Raw genomic sequence first — 17,727 nt, 5'->3', positions numbered from 1 at the left:
AGTGAAAGTTCTGCGGATTCAATTCTGATATAGTTTGACGTTTTCACGATAGTCTAATTTATTTGTGTATGTTCTCATTTCGAATTTACTCTTCAATTATTCCCTGATACGTCACATCTTATTCTTTGTGTTATTGTATTCTAAATTGCTGTTTTTTCTCCGTAGCTAGAGTTCCAATCCTTTGTTTTATCTTATGTGTGAAAGAGGTACATATAATTCTTTTTTTAAATCCACACCACTTCTGATAATTGTCATCTTGCCTAAACAGTATCTCCTCTGTTTTTTTGTCCTGTTGCTATTCATTTCTTAGAAAAAGGTGTACCGGAGCTACAGAAACATGTACATAAAATGTTATTGGCTTAGAAGTGCAACACGCTTTTTTAAAATTCAAAATATATGTATCTGTAATTCTTTAAATTATATTTTCTTTCCTGTCTACTTCGTTCCTCAGGCAACATTGAAAGTAAGATTGATTATTCCACTTAATTATCTGATAGGAGCATCATTTTCTACTCTAGCGTAAGTTTGTTCTCACCATTACTTCCACTGTAGTTGTCCTTCATTGCCGAATCTTTTGTTATGAAAACAAAATCCTGTCAAAACAGCTTCCCGAAAGATCCACATTCCATCAGGATTGATTCAAACAAATCTAAAGAGTGTGGCCGCGATCCGTGCGTATCGATCTTCAATCAGATCCGAACTAACAAAAACTTTCACTCACGCACTTGCACGCTTGCGCTGTCAACTCGTTCACTATGAATTCAGTTACGTGTTACCAATCATTTTTTTCATCTGTTTATTATTTTTTTCTCTTTTTCTAAACGTTTCGGTTGCATTTTAACTTTTCAGTGAGACCCCATCATGGGGTAACCGATTGTTTTAAGCTGCCTATCAATTGGAATCGTTACAGAAGCTCAGATACGAGCATTTTTGGTGATGCGACACAAATAAGCAGCCAGGCAGTGAAAAGAGTATCTCCTATTCTAGAGAAGGATTAATTCTAGAGATTTAAATATGTTTGAACTCTCAAGTTGATTATAATGTATAATCAGCTTCTGTGGGTCTGCTTAGTTTATTCTGCTCTGCAGAAACAGTGGAATTTCATTGTGTTCCTGTATTCAATTTACTCCAACCCAATAAGCTCGTTCAATTCATGTACCAGCTATCACCTCCCACTGTTTCATTCTTTGCATCATCTGTTTATCATAATGTTTTACTTTTCACTTTTTTACTCTTTTTTTAGAGTAACTTTTCTTCTAAACGTGTCATCATTTGAACGAGCGTTGCTTTGCAGCATTATCCTTTGTGATAGCAAACAACTGTCACAATCAGTGAGAAACTAATTTTTCTTTTTGAATTAGTTGTTCCGCCATTTGTGATTCACGCACTTATTTCTAACATATCCGACTCCTCTGCCATTGTCATGCTTCTACAGAATTTTATTCTGATCGAAATAAGGAAGGAACCTAACAGCTTGTTTGCAGTAAGTTTGTTTTCTTATAGATACATGAATTAGTCTTTCTTGATCCAGTGGTTGACTTTCTCCCTAATGCAACCCTTTTTTATGTTGGCATAGATGATGTTGTCCAATATAAATGAAAAACTAAATATACATATTTTTGGAGTGTGCCGTCATTTCTAAAATTATGCATGTGCAGCGAGGGTCCTGTTTGCTGAGTGGCTACTACTGCACTCATTATGATCTGACATTTATCAGAAGTTAGCGAAGGAATTGACGTTTACGAGGAGCCATATAATTTCTTTTCTTACTGAAAATAGCTTTTCTAAATATTTTATTCTAAATAATTGTGAGATCTGTAATGCCCATTCTAAATATTGGAAGTTTTTTTAAGGTTTACTTTCAAGTCGAGATTTAAATTGATCTAATCGATTTTAAATTGCTGAGTTTTTCTTCAAAACACTTTTAAATTGTGATCTTTTGTTGATTTTACGCTAAAATATTGAGCTTATGTCCATTGATCTCATTGATTCTCTCATTGATCTTCAAATGTTATTTGGCGTCGATTCCTTCACTTTTGTTCCCGATCATCGACATGGTCATTTCGAATCCGTGTCAACCGATTCTCCGTAATATATACGAGTATAAATTTATCACACGCTTTCAAAATAATCGCTTCACAGCTGAAAATAAGCTTCATTGCTTTCCTTTCTGGAAATTTTCTAACTACACTTCATCAATGAATCACTGGTGCACGCGTTTTTGCTCATCGCTTTCTGATGAACAACATGATGAATGAATTTGTGTCAGTGGTTTTGTTTTTTGGTGGTTTTGGCCGCTTTATTCTGTTACACATCATTATCTGTGTTTTTCAGATGGCTCATAACCTGATGGAGATTTATTTTTGTTTTCTTTATGCTCTGTTCTTCTCGTACAGATGATGATAATAAATCTCTGTGTTTACAAAAATGATCATAAAGTTAATAACGTTATCGTATTTGCTTAAGTGTATCATTCATTTTGGTCATTTGGAATATTAGTGCTCAGCCGAGCGGCTACCGGTTCGTTCCATCTTCTTATTCCTTCTACGGTGCCTTTTTTTTTTACATTTTTCCTATGTTTCGTTAGTTGAAGAGTATGTTTACAGACGCCACATTTTCCTACCATTGCATTTTCAAAATGGCATTTTCATTTCATTCTGTTTATTCGCTGTATTGTTGTAGTTTGTTATATTATATGTCTTATTAGTAATGGCTTCTTGATTACAGACGATTTCAAGCTGTTGACGATTCACGATCATGTCTGTGAATAATCCATCAGACTCTGGAGGTGGAGGAGGTTTGGCTTAAAGTTATTCCTTTCATTGAGAGCATTCTTCTTTAATTAATAACCTTGACTATTCTCTTTTTCTTTATGAACTAGCTTTTTATATAGGTGTATTCATGCAAAAGCGTTTCTGATCGAACTGTTTGTTAACGTTTTAGGTTATTTTATCATGATCTGCTTCTAGCGCTCAGGTATCATGTACCTGAGCGCTAGAAGCAGATCATGTAACGTTTGTGTTCAAGTTATCATGAACTTCCATGTTTTCAAAGAGTAGTTCAAATGAATAAGAAGAATAACAGGGAGGAATAAATGCCCTCTAGGCTCAAATAACTCTAGGATTCAGTCGCTTTGGGCTGTTCATCAGTGCTGCGCTTAGAACAGAGGATTTTATACCCTTTTGCGAGCGTCTCAAGACCCATGCAGCCCTGCAAAAAAAAGGCGAAAGGAGGAGCTCGCTCACTCACACGTACAGCCGACGTGTTTTTCAGCAGTCTGCAGTAGTTGCTTGAAAGTTCCAGACAGGTTATAGAAGTTAATTCAGTTCAAAATTGGCGTGCACAACACTCTTCACATGCTGAAAAAGCGAAAGGAAACAGGTTCTCTAATTGAGTAAGTAAAAATAACTAAGGTTTCCAAAAATGGACCTAGTATAGGCATTGAAACAAAATTCCATCACGGGATTTAGTTGATTGGACCACCAGTTGTGTAAACTCACGAAGAAGTATCGCCGCTCTTCTAGACAAGCATTTCGAGAAGTATTGTGGCGCAAATTGACTCAAATCTTGCACACAATCTGATTCTGGGATTGTGGGCTGAAACACGAGGCTTCTACGCAACGAAATGAAACCGTTTTCTTTTTTAGTTGAAACATTGCTAACACAGCATTTCACGTTATTTCAAGAAACACCAAGTCCACTTTGAGTCTCTTCGCTTTATTTTATTACTAAGTCGATTCACAAAATTGCAAATAGTTCGAAGTAAAATAACACATAATAATTGTGCGAGAAAATTTTCCTGCTTGTTCACTACGTAGTCTGCAAAATACAGAAACGTATAATAATTTCCTATATTCTACTTCTGTAACATTTTGAGTTCTGGCTGTTGCGTGAACAGAATGCGAATGCCAGAAAAAAAGCCTTGATAATGAGTATTTATAACTGTTGCGCACGCCGAGCAGTGGTTTTCAATTAAAAACACTATTGTTAATAGTACACAATCAATATGAATGGTTTGTGGTGAATAAATGTGAAAAGTAGTGTAGTGTTGCGAATTCCACATGGGGGAGGATCTCTCCTGTGGAATTCGTAACACTACGCTACTGTTTCTCTCCAATGCTTTCACCAATGATTTATGTTTCTGATGATGCCATCATAAATAAAATTGTATCTTTTTTTTTATATTTCTTTGGGATATATAACATCAGTTTTTAATAGGATATTTCAAAGGAATGTCGTTGTACCTGTAAGATCCTCATCGTTGTTTTTTTTTTTTTTTTTTTTTGAAGTACTAAGTCTGCTCGCAGAGTTCACAGCCTCGCGGGCAGCATAACCCTTCTACAGAGCGATAATAAAAACTTGATGGTGGTAAGCGTTTGACAATGACATTCGAGATGAATGACTTAAAGGCACCGTATCAGGAAGGTGACTATGTTTAATGTGGGCAGATATAGAGTTCAGTGTGTAGTTCTCGGGTACGAGCGCAGCTGTGCTCAGTTCCCCCTAACCGTCCTGAAAAATATGGCGCGGGAACTGCACTAGTTCCTGCGAGGTACGTTAGACTCCTGCGCACATCCCAATTTCCCTCTGCAGCCCATTCATTGATTTCTTTTGAAATCTATTGAGGAAAGCACATTGACTTTCTACGGCTCGCTCGTGGATGCTGTAAGTGCACTGGGATGATGCGTTTTCACGTACCTCGTGGGAGCAAGCGCCGTTTTTCAGGACGACTAAGGAAATTGAGCGGGGCCAAACTTATACCGTGATCTACACCTCGAACTCTGTATTTCTGCACAGGGAGCCCGAGATCATTAGCTTCGTGATGCGCTTCCTTTACGGTTCATTCTAGTTAGGGAATTTTCGATTCAGTAAAAAGGTAGAAGTAATTTGGAGGAATGAACTTATTGAGCTTGATAGAAACAGCTGATTGTTTCTATCAGGAAATAGTTTATTATCAGCATTTTTCCTGAGTAATTGCAGGTGCTGAGGTAGCGTTTTCGAATCCACCTTCGATGAGCGATATGGATATGGGCGCCATGGGTGCCTGGGCCGAAATCATGGCCGAAGAGCAGGTATTTTGCTCAAAATTTAGAGGAAGATGTACATATGATGAACGATAGTTAATCAGGTTCAAACTTTGCCTCAAAGCGAAAAAAAAGAAGATGTTGAAACACAGGAACAAAGTGTAGAGGAAAACGACGCTGCAGTTCGAAAGCAGCCGGAACAACAGTATTTTGCAGTCCAGGTATGCATAATTGTGGGACTATCAGATTCATTCTAATATTAATGAAATATTATGTGAATGTTTTCATTGCTCATTTAGATGAATCATAGTTTTAAGGTAACAAATTTGCCCGCCTGCACAAACGAGGAACTTTTCTACCATTTTGGTGGTGATAGCATTGTAAGTTGCTATAACTGACCTAAGTTGTTGGTTACTCATCGTAACGTTTACGTTTGAGGTACGCGACATCGCATTTTTACCCGATCGTCGGTGTGCAGCAAGAATTGACTTATTCACAATCGAAGGACTGAAGCGTGCGAAAGAACTTGATGGACAACAATTCAGAGGTCGAACTCTGAGAGTAAGTATGAATCTTCCATTCTCTATGGTTCATTATTTCTTATTGCTTCTTTATTTCATATGTTTCCTTTGAAATTTTTGGTTCCCAATGTGTTTTACAGGTTGATGTTTCTCTTTATTTACTTTAGTATATGCGCACATATGTTATCATTGTTCATTCTTATTTCTCGTTATTCACATTCGCCTTGTAACAACTGTGGTGAACTTTTCCAAGTGCTTTTTTTTTGCATGCATGAAACAGTGCAGTTCGAAAAGAAACATTTGCACTAATTTGAGACACAATTAAAGATTATGATATCTTTTCTGTTCCTGAATATTGCAACGTATATTCAAAGATTTGTGTTGCGCTATTTATTTTCCATAATAGGCATACATCCTGTTCAAAACAAATTCATTTAGCATTTTTTCAGGTATACGAGATTCGAGAAGATAGAGTTCGCGAAAGACCAATTCAGCATGACTTTCAAAATCGCCAGTACAGCCACGAGCCACCTCCTTACAGCCGCGAAAGCAGCAGGTCAGTGAATTTTCTCTCTGAATTCCTAATTATTTCTGTGCTCCGTAGCAAATCTAGTTGTGGTCATATGTTCATATAATCTCTTTCTTGTCGCCAGACTTTTTTAAAGGTATTATTCGTAGCGCTACTGGCTTTTTATGAATAGAGTTTTAATTTTTTAAATTTTGCATAATAGCAGTTCGTTAAAAACCCATAGATACCCTGACCGAGTTTCCTCTTTGGTTTAGGGCACTGATGATATTCGCCCAAAAATCTATGCATTTCTCAAGTAGAACTTGAGAAAAAGTTAGTTTTGATCATTTTTTTTCCCATCACCATAGAACGTATCTCTTAGTTCCTCTTTCGTGTGTTCTTTTAATCTTGATCTACAAATGCGTTTGTCTAACTATCTCAAGTTGGAGCCGTTTGTTAAACTGTTTAGATGAGAAACTTCTTCAATAACTTTTTTATGCTTATCACAATTTATTTCTTTCAGAAGCTACGCGCATTATCTATCCTCGTAATTCCACTTATCACTATCTTTTTTAGGTACAATAGCCAGTCTAGTCTTTACAGTAACGATGCAAGGAATTACGACAGGGGGTAAGTTATTTGGCAGGTTCTCCCATACTGCTCTCGGAGTAATTTTGGAATACTTCAGAAATCGTTCTTTCAACTCCTCGAACGACTATCGCAACAGTAATCAGTATCGCGGTCCTATGGGTGGAACGTTCCCTCGGGGAAAGTACTTCAACGCCTACGACGAATACAACAACATGGGACGTTACGTTTCGGGAAGCCAACCTTATCGGGGTGGTGGCCCATATTATGTGTGTTTAGCTCTGCTCATCCTTTTTCAGCTTTGCATTTGGTATTTCGTTTTTATTAACCATTTGAACTTTGCAGAATCATCAGTACAATGGTGGCGGTTATCCGCCTCGACCACGCGGTGTGCAAGGACGTGGCGGCTACAGCGGAGGACGAGGAAATTACTATGGAAGCCAAGAATTACAGCGAAGCGACAGCTACCATCATGACGAAAGAGACAAGCCAGCGCCTATTGCGTGAGTTCATAACATTTATTTTTTTTTGTTTTTTCATTTCTTCGCACAGTCGTTATCTTAATCGCTTTTTTTACTATTGCAAAGGTGAAAATTTCAACAAACCAAATGTACAGTAACAATCTATTGCCGTCTGGAAGGTCTCATTAAACGTTTCACAGCAAATGAAATCGTTTATATTATACTGAAAATTTTTAATGAAAACTTCTGCGTGTTTTACAAAAACATTTGTTGGAGTTTTGTCTCGTTATATAAACAATTGGCCTTGTGCAAAGCAGAGATTACTTATGTTCTCAGCAGCAAACAAGGAAAACTATAAAATGTGTATTTCGTACTGATTGAACAGTCGTGTAACTTTTATCTTTCCGAAATTCGTGCCTGTATCAGCGAGATCATGATGTTTCTATCATGATTTTTCGATGCAAATGATAGTTCGTTTTTGTAGACGCTCTCGCACGGAGTCTACGGCGTTTGATGCTGAAAGACGTAGAATGGAACTGTCTAGAACATCATCTCGGTTGAGTACGAGCACTGAAGATGTAGATAACCAGCCTGCAAGAGTAAGTCTTGCCGTATCTTATCTTACTTGTTTAGTTAGTCTTTATTGTGTATTTTCTTGCTTTGAGTTGATTGCTCAATTCTTTTGTTTGATTTTTTAAGGTAGTTCCGAAGAAGCTCACCAATAAAGACATATTTGGTGAAGCTAAGCCAGTCGATACTTCAGAACGACTTCGAGAAATAGAAGCGAAGCAAGAAAGAGAACGGCTGCTAGAGGAGCAGAAATACAAGGTACGGTTTAGTTTTGTGTTTTGTTGATTTTTAAAAAAATGTATCCTTTGCATTTTTTTGGTTTTTTAAAAACGTTAACAGATAATCTTGGTTGTTACTGTTCTTTGGTGACTGCATCTTTCTCAGGAGGAAGCAGAAGCAGCACGTCTGGCTGCTGCGGCTGAACATAATGATAATCCCCCACCAATCCATCATCCTCACCAATACGCCGCCCATCATGGTCACGTTGCACACCATAACACGCATCATCAGTATCATCACGCACCATCGCGACAAGGTCTTCCTCCTCATGCCCCGGTTTGTTTAATTCTAATAACATTTCTCTGAACTCGAGAGGTTCCTTTAATTGTATCTGAGATATTCTTTTCTCAATTTTTTTTTACTTCAGTACGTTCCGTACCAAACATCCCACAATATACAACAACATTCTCAACAACCCCATCCAAATACTGGTCAGTATCATCCACAGCAGAGATACGATGGCGGTGTTGCACCGGGAGGCTACAGGTGATTACACATATTAATATCTCTTAATTATCATTACTCCACTACTTGTATTCTTTTCATTACAAACCTTTCCTTACACATTGGGACTCTAGGCTTGTCAATGTTTTTTATTCTTCATACTTTTTTTTTGTTTCATTTTGATAGCTTTTCTCGGGTCTCATTAAGTGCGTCTGCGATGTCCTTTCACTGTTCTTTAGTTCTTTCTGGTTTCATCTGTTTGCAAATCAAGTGCTAGTTCGTTTTCATGATTTCACTTCAATAATGGAGGATATTTTGAAGAATCATGCGCCGTGAGTCAGCCGATGCTACGGACGCAAGCCCACCACTCGATCCTGTGCACGCGAAAGCCCCATTACAAACTTCTATTACAAATGAATCGGAGAAGTCACAGGAAACAACGAACGAGGTTTGGTATATTCTATGTTTGTTTCCCCTCAGGATTATATAGAGAGGTTTTCAGAATACATCTTCAGCGGTCGTTTCATCAGGAGATGCACTGCCACCAACTATGAGACGCAACTCAGTTTCTGATCGCCGTCGTCCCAATGACTCGATGAGTAGCAGTGGGACTGAGACGTTGCCACGTCCAGCTGGAAAGGTACTGCCGTAATCTTCCTTTTATATTTTAGTCTTAGTTAAGAATTTAAGCCTTTCTATTCTCTTCCTTACTTAAATGCATCATTCCACGAATCTGGGGTGGTAATGATGGGATGTTCAGGCGGGTAATGCCTATGCGAGTCGTAGATTGTGGGAAAGAGGGTGATTCCGTTCATCTCTTCCTGTATTAGTGTAAACGGGCGACCCCGGAACGCTAGTTCTTACGACGGCTTCTGTTGCAATGCGCAACCATTGCCCCTCGCCCTCGCCTACGCTTCGTTGAAAACCAATTCGGATGAATCGCAGGCGGGGCGAGGCACAAGCTTACACTGATACAGGGAGAGATGAACGAAATGAACCTCTGCCCCACAATCTATGATTTAGTATAGCCATTATCCGCCCGAAACCCGTACCACCTGGGGTGATGCTTTTAACCATATGATAGTCCTTTTTTAGCAACGCATTGTGTACCGTAGCAAGTGTGCTGCTGCACCTCTTCAGAAAAGCGCCACAATCGGTGAGATCCGAGATGCTGTTGCACCACAAAGGTAAATTAATTGTTACCTCTCTGAGATATTTAGATATGATTCCTGCACTACTATGAAGGTGAGATTGAAGTTTTATTTTTTCAGAGGTCGAGGTGGCCGGGGTGGTCGTAGTGGACGCGGCTATCATCGTGGTGGTGGACCTAACGATAGGCGAAGTAGTTTTTCTGGAGTGGAGAAGCCTGCAACGATCCCTAGTGGCGGTAATAAACCTGTTGAGCTAGAAAATGAATCCATCGAGCAAAAACTGTCTACTGAGGAGAGGCCGGATCGAGCCGAGCGTAAAGTGCGAATACAATTAATTGACTAAATACGTTTTGATTCTTCATTTTGCATCGTTCCTTATATACATTTCTTTTGCCATCCTCTAGGAACATCATGGCTCGCATGCGTCGTTGCGTGGAAGCAGGACAGGGACTCTACGGAAAAACCGAGGCGGCTTTCGCAAGGATAGGACTCCACGAACGTCTCGTGAGGAAGATGCGTCTGACATGGAGCTTCGAAAAGAGGCATGAATTTCTTTTTTACTTGCTGCCTTTTCAATTCGTGGAAAGATTAGGGATTCAGTTAAATCGGTTATTTGTTTTAGTCATTAAAGACCTCTGAAGAACGGTTAGAACGAGTAGATCGACCCGAGAAACCAGAGAAGAATGAAGATAAGCCAACAACTGCTCCCGCAAAGAAAGAAAACGCAAAGACACCTTCCTCGGTAGTCGCTCCAACAACATCATCGTCTTCAACCTCGGTTCAAGACAAAAAGAAGGAGAAGAAGAAGACTAATAAGGTTTTTTTCTTTTCCTACAGAAACTATTCCAATCCTCTGGCTTTGTCTGGGAAATAATCACTTTCGTTAATAATAGTCGACTCAAATGCGCCCACTAGATTGTCACTAACTAGACTCAGTGTCTGATTGTCTGCCAATTTTTATATATATATATATATATATATATATATATCAGTTTTACTAGAAGAGTTATGAGGGTTCCACGAAAGTGACTCGACTATCTCGTTTTTTAGCCACCAGTGGATTTTTCCACTCAATTTTTTTTTTACCTCAATGTCGACTCTACTGTTTGGATGAGATTTATTTGACACTTGTTCGACATTCTTTTTAGTTTATCTTAGTTTTAATTCTAGGTCTTTTTCCACTTGGTTGCCGTTGATAAGTCTTTTTTGTTCATTTTACCGTCATGTCAAACGGGCAAAGATATCTATTTTGATAATATTTCGAAAATTTCCTAGTAGTTCATGAAGTTCAAATAACTGATGATGATACATTGGTGAAAATTAGAAACCCACGATTTGAAAAGCCAATAAACATGTAATAGGATAAGTTGTTATAATGGGAAATAGTGAACTTCTTTAGTTTCCTTCTTGGGATCACTCTCACTCTTACTATCCTTGCCACAATATTCGTAAGCTTTCTTCTTTCTTAGAATTTACCACATTTCTTGGCCACGACGATGTTTGATATGTTTTTGCAGAAAGAGACTTCGAAAGGAGGAAAAACATTGAACAATAACAAATTCGCTCTTCTCATCGATTCAGAGGACTAGTGAACAATGAAAGGCTTTGACGATGAATTACTTCTTAATGATTACGCTGATTTCTCTTCATTTGTACTTTGCCTTAGTAATCGCTAGATCATACTAATACGTGTTTCATGCTGCTTTGCCAACGTTTCGCTCTTATATCTCCCCTATCGTACCCGTACCCTTAGTATTGTTCTGTCCCATTTTATGATCCTTTCACGAATATTGTAGAGTATGAGGTTTTCCCATCGATCAGTCTGCGCCCGTTCATATCTCCAATCTGGTCTCCTTCTATTTATTTTCAGGTGTATTGTTTTAAACAGTAAAAATACATATTGTTTTTTTTTACCTGTTCGTTTTTTTTTATCTACAGGCTGTATTATACGATTGCGCAGTTTAGTTTTTGTTTCTATTTGTCAGTCACTTGTCAGTATAAGCTGCGTTTTAGATGCGAAATTGTCTTTTTCACACTTCTTTTGTCAGAGTTAATCAAAGTTTAGCATAGACTATAAATACCGAAGGTAAAGTCAGAAACGACTAGCGGCAGTGTTTTCTATTTTATTCTCTTTCCGAAATATTCCTTCCTATCTAATCGTTTCTGGTTTTACAACGCTGTGCGCTGCGACCGAATACTTCCCCTACCTATTATGAACAGTTCTCTTATCGTTGATCATTAATCCGGTTACTCGTGAGTTCGTCGTTGCTGTTGTGTTTATGTTTTTTTGGAAATGATTCCTTCCTTGGAGGTATAAACACAACTAGCTATTTTCTCAAAGGGTTGGCACAGCTCCTTATGTTGTTGTTCGTTTTAGTTGTTGCTCTTTTATGTTTGTACAATAATCTGTTAGTGTTAATTCACCTTCTCTTTAGAAGGATTAGTGCACACTGGTCGTCGACGTAGGGCGTGGAATACCCCATGACCCGCACCCAGATGTATTTTCTACAATATATTCAACAAGTGTTTAAGGCGTTGTTGAGCTTTATAACGATCGCAGAATTTAATAAAAATGGATTTATTTACATTATATTATACAAGCGATCAGTATAAAATGTGGTTGGTTTTTCTTCTTGTGTACGATCTGTAGTTAGGATCCTGTTTTCTCTTTTTTTTTCAGAATTTCCTGTTACTCTGCATCCTTTAATTCAATTATCAGCATTAAAACGATGAAAAAAGAAGGAATAGTGCAACGATGCGATGATGGTGCGTCGATGTTTCTAAGTGCAGAGGTTTACAGACGGGTGTCCCTGATATGCCCTCCGTTTCTGGATAGAAATTTCAACTACGAATAAATCGTAGCAAGCGTCGTTTTCTCTCCATTCACTGAGGAGCCGTGATAGAGATAATTTAGAGTTTTCACTTTTTACTCTGAAAAAAAGGTGTTGGTCTTGGTCAGATGTCAAATATTTTACCGGTTTGACCGTATAATATTTTACCTGGCTGTTGCGCTGGAAGCGTTCGCATATAAGTGATCATTGCGTATAGAACACAAATTAGTTTTTCTAAATCCTTAGGAGGATATCACATAAGTGACATTTTCGTATTGTACATTAATTTGATTCTACACTTCCACAAATTAGACATCAAAACAAAAAACTAGTCAGTTTGCCTGGCGAAGTAACCTTTTACTCCTTTTTACGTTTATGTTTCTCCTATGCTACGTGTTTTTTTATTCCACCAAACGGACGTAAGAAGTTGTTTCGTCAAATGAATTAGTCAGTGTGGTGTTCCTGAACTTAGTACCCTTGTACGAGGTGTTCTATATTTCTACTGGATATTTACAAACTAACGATTAAACTGAAACCTTCTGTCTTTTCACGGGAAAACCTAAGATGCAAAAGTTAGGTGCTTTTAAGACAGGTATGAGGTGGTTGATGATGATCTGCCTATTCTACCTGGATAGGAGAGTCCTTCACGTTTCACTTCAATAAACTTCAATAACAGAATTTATTCAAACCGAGTTTATTCCCGCTATTTAATACAAAACAGACATAAAAAAGGAATAAATAAGAAATGAAACATGAATACAATGAAAGCTTATGGCGTTGCTGTGCTGACGTTCTAAGCGAAGTCCGGTTGTTCCTGATCCTCTGCCCCAATCGGTACTAAATTAGAAAAGGAATTTAATGTTATACGCTAAAAACATCAGACCTAATGTTAACCTTTACACATATTTGAAACGTTTATATGAATTCGTCTTTTTTCGCAAGCATAAAAAATGAATGAACTCCAAATAGGTACGACTGGATTTTACATTCTCTTCTCGATAAAATCATGGGCAATAAAAGTTGGAAGAATTTTTTGTAAAAAATAAAAAGAAAAAAAGAAAACCTCGTCGCTTAGGATCAAACTTAAAATTCAGAAAGAAATAGTACAGAAATGTTTCTAATAGGTCAAATTTATATTACATCACAAAAAACGACTCCACGTTTCACTTAAATCTCCTCTAAATAATCAATTTTCAATGTTATAAACGATGAAATAGTAACAAGTGTTCATTTTTTGTTTGTTTTTTTTTTATTTTTCTGGTTCTATGATAAAAAGACTTCGGACTTGGGATCTACAATGAATTCATGTATTACTACTGCCTTCAGCTAGAACATGAAGGATTTCCCAAGAAATTCGCAACTTTTCCACGACTTTTTTTAATAAGAAAGAAATGTAAATATATGTTTATATGGATTGCTGGCGTCTACCAGCGGTCAAAGAATAAAAAGTTGGGTCCGCTTTTTCTGTTCTATGTCCTGGTCTGTCGCTTCCCTTCCCGTAGTATTAGCTATACGTAGATCAACAACTTACTCGCTTCATCGCTTCTTCCCGCATGTTCCAGCACTGCAGAAAGTGGTCCAGAACCTTCATAGATGAACGAGTTGGAAATATTCTTGTGAAAGTGATGATGTTTCCCATTTCCTGGCTTTCGCGGATGAACAACCGCGAACATTATACCACGTAATGATCTTCCAACGACAGGATCAATCTTAAGATTTCGAAGTTTCTCGATCACTTGATCCCTGGACAGTGAATCATTTGTGAGGATTTTGTGAACCTGAAACGTCACATTTATTTAATCCTATTATTTATTATAGATCTCCTTTTTTCTTTTCCATTTTTTCCTACTTTCACAAACAACTTTCGTCATTCCCACCTCTTCATGTGCACTCGGTAGTTCACTGATCACAACATCTACTTTCTTGTGGATCTCCGTGAACCGTGCAGTCCTATTGGCGTCGAATTTGTGGAACTCTTCCTAGAATGCTCTTTTTTATTTTAGATTAACAAATTATTATTACAAAATATTGTTACACTACTATTTTTCTCATAGAAACAATAGCTGAAATGTAGACGAAGAGCCACTTACCATAACCGAGTACTCCTGTTTCTGTGCCCATTGTTCTGCGCGTTCTCTGATTTCTCGTCGTGGAATCGTTCGATTACGAACAATTCCGAAAAATTCATTGCGAGTCTCGTTGCTAACATTTCTGGAAATTTGTTCGGTGTCATTAATAATCTAATGTCCTGAGAAATATTACACTACTAAAAGTAGCTGAGTTCTTTCATTTGTTTTTTTTTCAGAATAGCAAACAAACATAACAAACGAACACAACAAACGAACAAAAACAACAACTTACTCATCATTACTAGTAGGAATAAACAAACCTCAAAAATGACGGAAGCTCTCTGATGTGCATTCCAGAATGAAGGTGACCTGAAAAACATACTCATTCATTTCATTTTATTCTAAATCTGGTCTTTCTTCTGAAATTTTTTCCTTTCCAATACATGAATTTCTAATTCATTATCCAGGGAATGACTTAATGCGAAATGTTGTTAGTTGTGTTGTGTTAGTGTGAAAGGATTATCCCTTTTGGATCCTCTTGCTCTCCCAAAACTACAATGAATTGTTCTTTAGGCATAATTTTCGTTTATTTGGTTTCTTTGCGCCTATCAGTGCAATGAGTCCACAAAAATTAATAGTGGATTTATTTTTTTTTAAATACTCAGAAAAATCTCACGTTTATGTTCGTGGAATTCGAATCCTGATGTAAGAACAGTGATTGCAACAAGAAGTTTTAATGCGTACATCTGAAAGTACTTAAAAATAAACCGAATTGAATGAAGTTGTTTGATATAATCAATCGTAAAGAAGCTTTGTGTGCACATCAAGAGAAAGGGGATAGAAAGGGGGTTCCAGAAAACCAATGAAGGAAAATTATAGTCCTGGAACCGCTACTCTCCTCCTTCTTCCTAATTCAAGCATAAAAAAATCGGAGCTGTTTTTAAACTGAGAACTAAAGCCCTTTAGAACCTGTGTGAAATATTTTGCGCTAATCATTCCGATAAGGCTACAGTCAGTGAAAGTTCTCGAAACACTTAATACAGAGTTATACCTTGAAGATAACAATGGTTGTTTCAAAATGGCGTGCCTAGCATGAAGTAAGGTTACAAGAAAGACAAATTGGTCAGACGCCCGCTGTTGTACCTAAATACATTTAGAATGAGGTCAAACGCTTAATTATCGTGCCCTGAATACACCGTTTGAGGTGATACCTATTGCCAATGGAGGGCAATGCCCTCTGAGTTGACCCTATCATCGCTACTGGCAAAATGTTCATTGGAAGGTCAATTTTTTAAAATCTCTTCTGGTTCTTAGCAAAAACCTATAATAGGCCATTTCTGCCAAGTAACTTTCAACAAACCTGAGCAAGCAATCCTAACTAGAAGATAGGGAAGGACTGTTTTCAGGAGAGCCCCATTTCCAGTTGGGACCTTTCCTATCAACAGCGCGGACTCACCGTATGGTGATCCGATAACAGCAAAACCTAGAAAAAAAAACGTTTTCTAGAAAGGACACAGAAACAACGGTGTAAAGAAACAACGACAAAGTGATAGGAAGTAGAGGAATCACAAAGAAAACGTCTGTCGAGCAGCGTCAGAACACCTCTAACAATATCCTTAACAAAAAACCATAAAGTAATTCACCATATAACGGAAGGGCGAAAAAAAAACGCAAACAACAACATGGAGTGACGAAAAAACACTAAAAAAAACGGTTCCGGAACAATGAGTGGCCTGGTGAGGCGTTTTCACTGATTTTCAACCACCAATAGTAAGTGAAGGCGTACACTAAGGTAGCGCGCCCTAACTTACCTCATTGGAACGAACGCCATTCCAAATGCCTTATTTCAAGACGATAAGGTGAATTAAAAGCAGTGTATCAAGATTTTGACGTGGTGCGGAATCCACAATGAAAACGTAGATTTCGGAAGAATCCAGCGATTGCGGGACCCAGAGTTGTTTCGCTCATCTTTCCCTAATCATCAGAAGAAAACGTCATTGACGGGGTACACGCTCCTCGTCCGAGCAGTCGAAGATCAATGATATCTTCTCAGTAGCCTATTCAAGTAAAACTAATGAATGGGCTGCTGAGGGGATCGGAACATGTACATGGAGTTCTTACGTACTTCGTAGGAAATAAAACGATTCTCATGGCTTTTTTTATAGGTTAGGAAAAGAGGAGTGGAGCCTGATATCAGCAATCTACTACCCTACGATTTTGCCATGGGATGCGCACCACGTCAAATTCGTGGGACGCTGCCTTTATGCCACGTTCGTATTCGTAACCTACACTTCGAAGTCTATATTTTCCCACAAGTTTCCCAACTGCGTCACTTTCTTGATACCTTCGAGGGTAGCGTACGAAATTGACGATGTTGGGACCACTCTATTAAGATACAATTTTGAAAAATGTAGGTGTACACACACTTCCCTCAGCAGCCTATTCGTTGGTTTCACTTGAATGGGCCGCTGAGAAAACCTCTTGGTTATCGTTTACTCGCTCAATTACTCATGCGCGTATGCAGGAGTAGCGCGTTGTAAGGTGAAATTTCACCCCACGAATCTGAGGTGGTATGGATTACAGGTGGAGTATTCGTATACGGGATCGTAGATTATGGAGAGGTGGATGATTCCGTCCATTTCATGCTAATTGCCGTAAAAAAAACGGCCCGCAAGATGCGGTACCGCACAAGGCTGGCGCGCTCCAGTCGAACTCCCTGTAGAAAATAGTGCGCCAAAACGCCTGAAGCCGTATCTTCCGGGCCGTTTTTTACGGCAATTAGGAAGAAATGGACGGAATCGCTCTTCTCCCCATAATCTACTATCCCGTATACGAATACTCCACCTGAAATCCGTACCGCCTCAGATTCGTGGGGTGATGCCTTTAAGCGACAGTTAGAGGGAAGTTCATATTTGTAATCCAGGCCATTAACCATCTTTTCCTGGAAAGTGGGATCATTCTGCTCTGGGCACAACCATTTCATTTCTTTTTTTCACGAATAAGTATTACTTCATATGATAATGATAGTGCTCCGTAATGATGCGCGGCTTTTCGACAGATCTCGTTTCTATCTTTGAAGGCCAATTTTACCACTATTTTAAAAGGCCTTCATCTATGTGTAGATACAAACCTGTAGCCCATATCACGATTTGTTTCACAAGCGTTTCCAAATATCATAAAAGCCTTTATTCGGAGCCATAATAACACGAGAATTTTATTAAATAGATTCATTATGTATAACAAAAAAAAGCACACACACACACACACACAAATCATTGGAA

At 38.3% G+C, this 17,727-nt stretch overlaps 2 protein-coding genes across 3 annotated transcripts; one reads left to right on the top strand and one right to left on the bottom strand.

Annotated features, from left to right (window-relative positions):
- Positions 1–2,757: 2,757 nt before the first annotated feature.
- On the top strand, positions 2,758–11,135 carry RB195_009026 (uncharacterized protein; the record flags this gene model as incomplete). The annotated part of the gene is made up of 20 exons (XM_064195829.1): positions 2,758–2,797; positions 4,981–5,072; positions 5,129–5,245; positions 5,342–5,404; positions 5,463–5,585; positions 5,995–6,101; positions 6,630–6,683; positions 6,742–6,910; positions 6,987–7,144; positions 7,587–7,701; positions 7,802–7,930; positions 8,057–8,227; positions 8,319–8,437; positions 8,717–8,843; positions 8,898–9,035; positions 9,491–9,582; positions 9,667–9,865; positions 9,951–10,088; positions 10,169–10,363; positions 11,064–11,135. 20 exons carry the CDS (start codon positions 2,758–2,760, stop codon positions 11,133–11,135), a joined length of 2,418 nt encoding a protein of 805 aa, XP_064046974.1.
- A 2,035-nt stretch (positions 11,136–13,170) lies between these two features.
- Positions 13,171–17,677, bottom strand: RB195_009025 (uncharacterized protein; the record flags this gene model as incomplete). Of its 2 annotated transcripts, none has more annotated exons than XM_064195827.1 (8): positions 13,171–13,214; positions 13,909–14,155; positions 14,255–14,356; positions 14,468–14,588; positions 14,767–14,815; positions 15,123–15,192; positions 15,416–15,497; positions 17,577–17,677. In XM_064195827.1, 8 exons carry the CDS (start codon positions 17,675–17,677, stop codon positions 13,171–13,173), a joined length of 816 nt encoding a protein of 271 aa, XP_064046972.1. The 2 variants fall into 2 exon arrangements, with proteins under 2 accessions (XP_064046972.1, XP_064046973.1); XM_064195828.1 differs by lacking the exons at positions 15,416–15,497; positions 17,577–17,677 and adding exons at positions 15,807–15,824; positions 17,304–17,381.
- Between the last annotated feature and the right edge of the window lie 50 nt (positions 17,678–17,727).

This window comes from Necator americanus, chromosome III, assembly GCF_031761385.1.
Source record: "Necator americanus strain Aroian chromosome III, whole genome shotgun sequence".
Classification (NCBI taxonomy): domain Eukaryota; kingdom Metazoa; phylum Nematoda; class Chromadorea; order Rhabditida; family Ancylostomatidae; genus Necator; species Necator americanus.
The sequence above is the reverse complement of the archived record's forward strand: the minus strand, read 5'-3'. Positions and strand labels throughout refer to the sequence as shown.